Source organism: Ursus arctos, unplaced genomic scaffold (genome assembly GCF_023065955.2).
Source record: "Ursus arctos isolate Adak ecotype North America unplaced genomic scaffold, UrsArc2.0 scaffold_22, whole genome shotgun sequence".
NCBI classification, from domain to species: Eukaryota; Metazoa; Chordata; class Mammalia; order Carnivora; family Ursidae; genus Ursus; species Ursus arctos.
In genome coordinates this window covers 57464506-57467111 of record NW_026622897.1, presented here as the reverse complement: position 1 = coordinate 57467111, position 2606 = coordinate 57464506, and the positions used below count along the sequence as shown (strand labels likewise).

At 37.3% G+C, this 2606-nt stretch overlaps 1 protein-coding gene across 1 annotated transcript; it reads right to left on the bottom strand.

Moving 5' to 3' along the window:
* Window positions 1-202: 202 nt before the first annotated feature.
* LOC113269477 (olfactory receptor 52A5-like) lies at window positions 203-1153 on the bottom strand. The gene has a single exon (XM_026518357.1). The coding sequence runs from the start codon at window positions 1151-1153 to the stop codon at window positions 203-205; it is 951 nt and encodes a 316-aa protein (XP_026374142.1).
* Window positions 1154-2606: the final 1453 nt, after the last annotated feature.

Below are 2606 nucleotides of genomic sequence, written 5' to 3'. Positions count from 1 at the left end.
TGTCTACTGAGGAGTTGATTCTGTATCCATTAAAGTTAAAATTGTTTAAATAGGAATCAGATCCTGTCTCCAAAGTAAAATCTAGAACTGTATATTTCAGCAGGACAAATAAACTTGAGAAAGCACAAAATCTGACCCCAAACTAGTATTTCTCCAATTGAGAATAAAAATTTTTATTACTTGGAAAAAGTTAAATGAGAAATCAAGAAGGATCTTTAGAGTAGAAAATCTTGGACATCCGATCTCGAATCTGTCTGGTCTTCACTCCATACACAATAGGATTGAGCAAAGGAGGAACAAGCAGATAAAGGTTGGACAGAAGAATATGAATGTAGGGTGGAATATGGAGCCCAAACCTGTGAGTAAAGAAGGAGAAGAAAGCCAGGAGGTAAAACTCGAGGAAGACACAAATATGGGCAATGCAGGTGTTGAAGGCTTTGAGCCTAGCTTCCTTCTGAGGCAGACTGAAGACAGTTAGAAATATTTGGATGTAAGAGAGTGTGATGAAGATTATGTCAAACCCAAGTATAGTGAAAGCCACAAACAGACCATAGATCTTGTGGATTCGAATGTCTTCTGCCGCCAACTTCACGATGGCCATGTGCTCACAGTATGAATGGGAAACCACAGTGGTCCGGTAGTGTTTCAGCCGACATTTGATGAGGATGAGACATGGAGCTACAAGGAGGGCTGCTCTGAGCGTCACGCCAACCCCAATCTGAGTGAGAAGTTTGTGCGTAAAGATGGTTGCATGTCTCAGGGGATCACAGATGGCCACATAGCGGTCCAGGGCCATGGCTAGCAGAATTCCTGATTCAATGCACTGGAAGGTGTGGATAAGCCACATCTGAAAGAGACAGGCATCAAAGTATATTTTTGGCAGATGAAACCAGAATATGCCTAGCATTTTTGGTAGGATGCAGGTACTGAGAGCGATGTCTGTTGCTCCAAGCATTGCCAGGAAGAGATACATGGGATCATGCAGGCTGCGTTCAGATTTGATGATGACCAGGAGCAGGCAATTCCCAAACAGAGCAATGATGTACATGGCACAGAAAGGAATTCCGATCCAGAACTGCACAGACTCCAAGCCGGGGATCCCGATCAGTGTCAGCACCGAGGGCATGAAGACTGTGCCGTTGAGCTTGAACATGTTGGCTTAGAGACCCCTGGTTTAGAGCTTCTGGTTCAAAGTGGCAGTATGTGCTGAGTATCTGTCTTCTGTTTTCTCTTCTCACCTAGAGTCAATCAGAGGCTGAATATAGTTTCAATGGCATTTTGCCAGACATACTCATTTTTCGATAGGGCAATTAAGTGGGTCCAGGAATGCAGATAGGCTTCCTGGATAATTTATTTCACATTTCAGTTCTCTTTTCTGTCTTTTCATCACCCTCACAACATCTGTTCTTTCCATTTCTGTCTCTGATTCTCTTCGTTTCCATAGGTCTGTCTGTCTCTCTCTCACACACACACAGGTGCACACACATACTTGTATACTAACCGGCATCTGTGTACCCACTATTAAGAGATAACACATTTCTATTAATATGAGGGCTTAGGGTTGTGTATTGTCAGTTTAAAACTGTCCCATTGAATATAAGTTTGGTTTTTATTGTTAATAGGATATGGGTATTTAACTGATATATTACATATTCTCTATTGTACCCAAAAAACATTTCATGCTGTGGTCAAGCAGAAAACAATGAAAGGAATATTCGCTATTCCAGGTACTATAGGAAGCATTGGGTTAAATACGAATTATAAGTTAGGATCCTTAATGTCAAGAAGACAATACTGGATAATAGCATATGAAAAATATTTAAAATATACATAACAAGCATACAGAAGTGCTGTGACACAGTATTTAGATTCTATCTTTATTCCAGAAGTGGATGCCAGGGAATTTTCCTCCAGAAATTTGAATAAAATTAGGCATTTTAGAGGGAGAAAATAAACATGATACATGAATGTAAATTTCTTGTGAAAGTTTAGAACTGCAGGTTTTGATACGGGAAAATTCTTTCTTGATAGACTAATGTCCAAAAAACAAAGGTTGCTCTCTATTTATTTCTCAGAAGTTTTTCTATTATTAAAATCTGATCAATAAAAATAACTTTATTTGAAAATGTTTCCAGGAAAAATTGGTCTTGATCATTATTATTTTTAGTAAAATACATCAGAAATTATGAAAATGAGGAATAAAATTTTTCAAGTGCACTGTAATATTGAAAAGTTAATTATATTTCTTCAGTGAGATTCAATTTAGGAATATACAAACTCATAGTAAAAATGACCAGGTTTCATATATTTGCTACTAATATAATTGCTACTCATAACATATAGTCAAATTATTCTTTGTTCCAAGAGAATGGGATAGACTGGCTCACAATTCTTACTAAATCCAATATTGGAGAAATTATAAAAAATAAGGTTTTCCTGGATAAGGTGATACATAAATGTATTAAAATAATAGAATAAATTCAAATTATTTGGAATTACACCTTTAATGAAAGTGTGGTGATTTTCCATATCCCTAACACATCTCTCTCCTATTGTATTTCTCCTTTGACTATCTTTTCCCATACAAGGTACTCTTAGATAGAATC

Coding starts and splice junctions, on each gene's coding strand:
- LOC113269477 (XM_026518357.1), bottom strand. CDS start 1,153: ATGTTCAAGCTCAACGGCACAGTCTTCATGCCCTCGGTGCTGACACTG.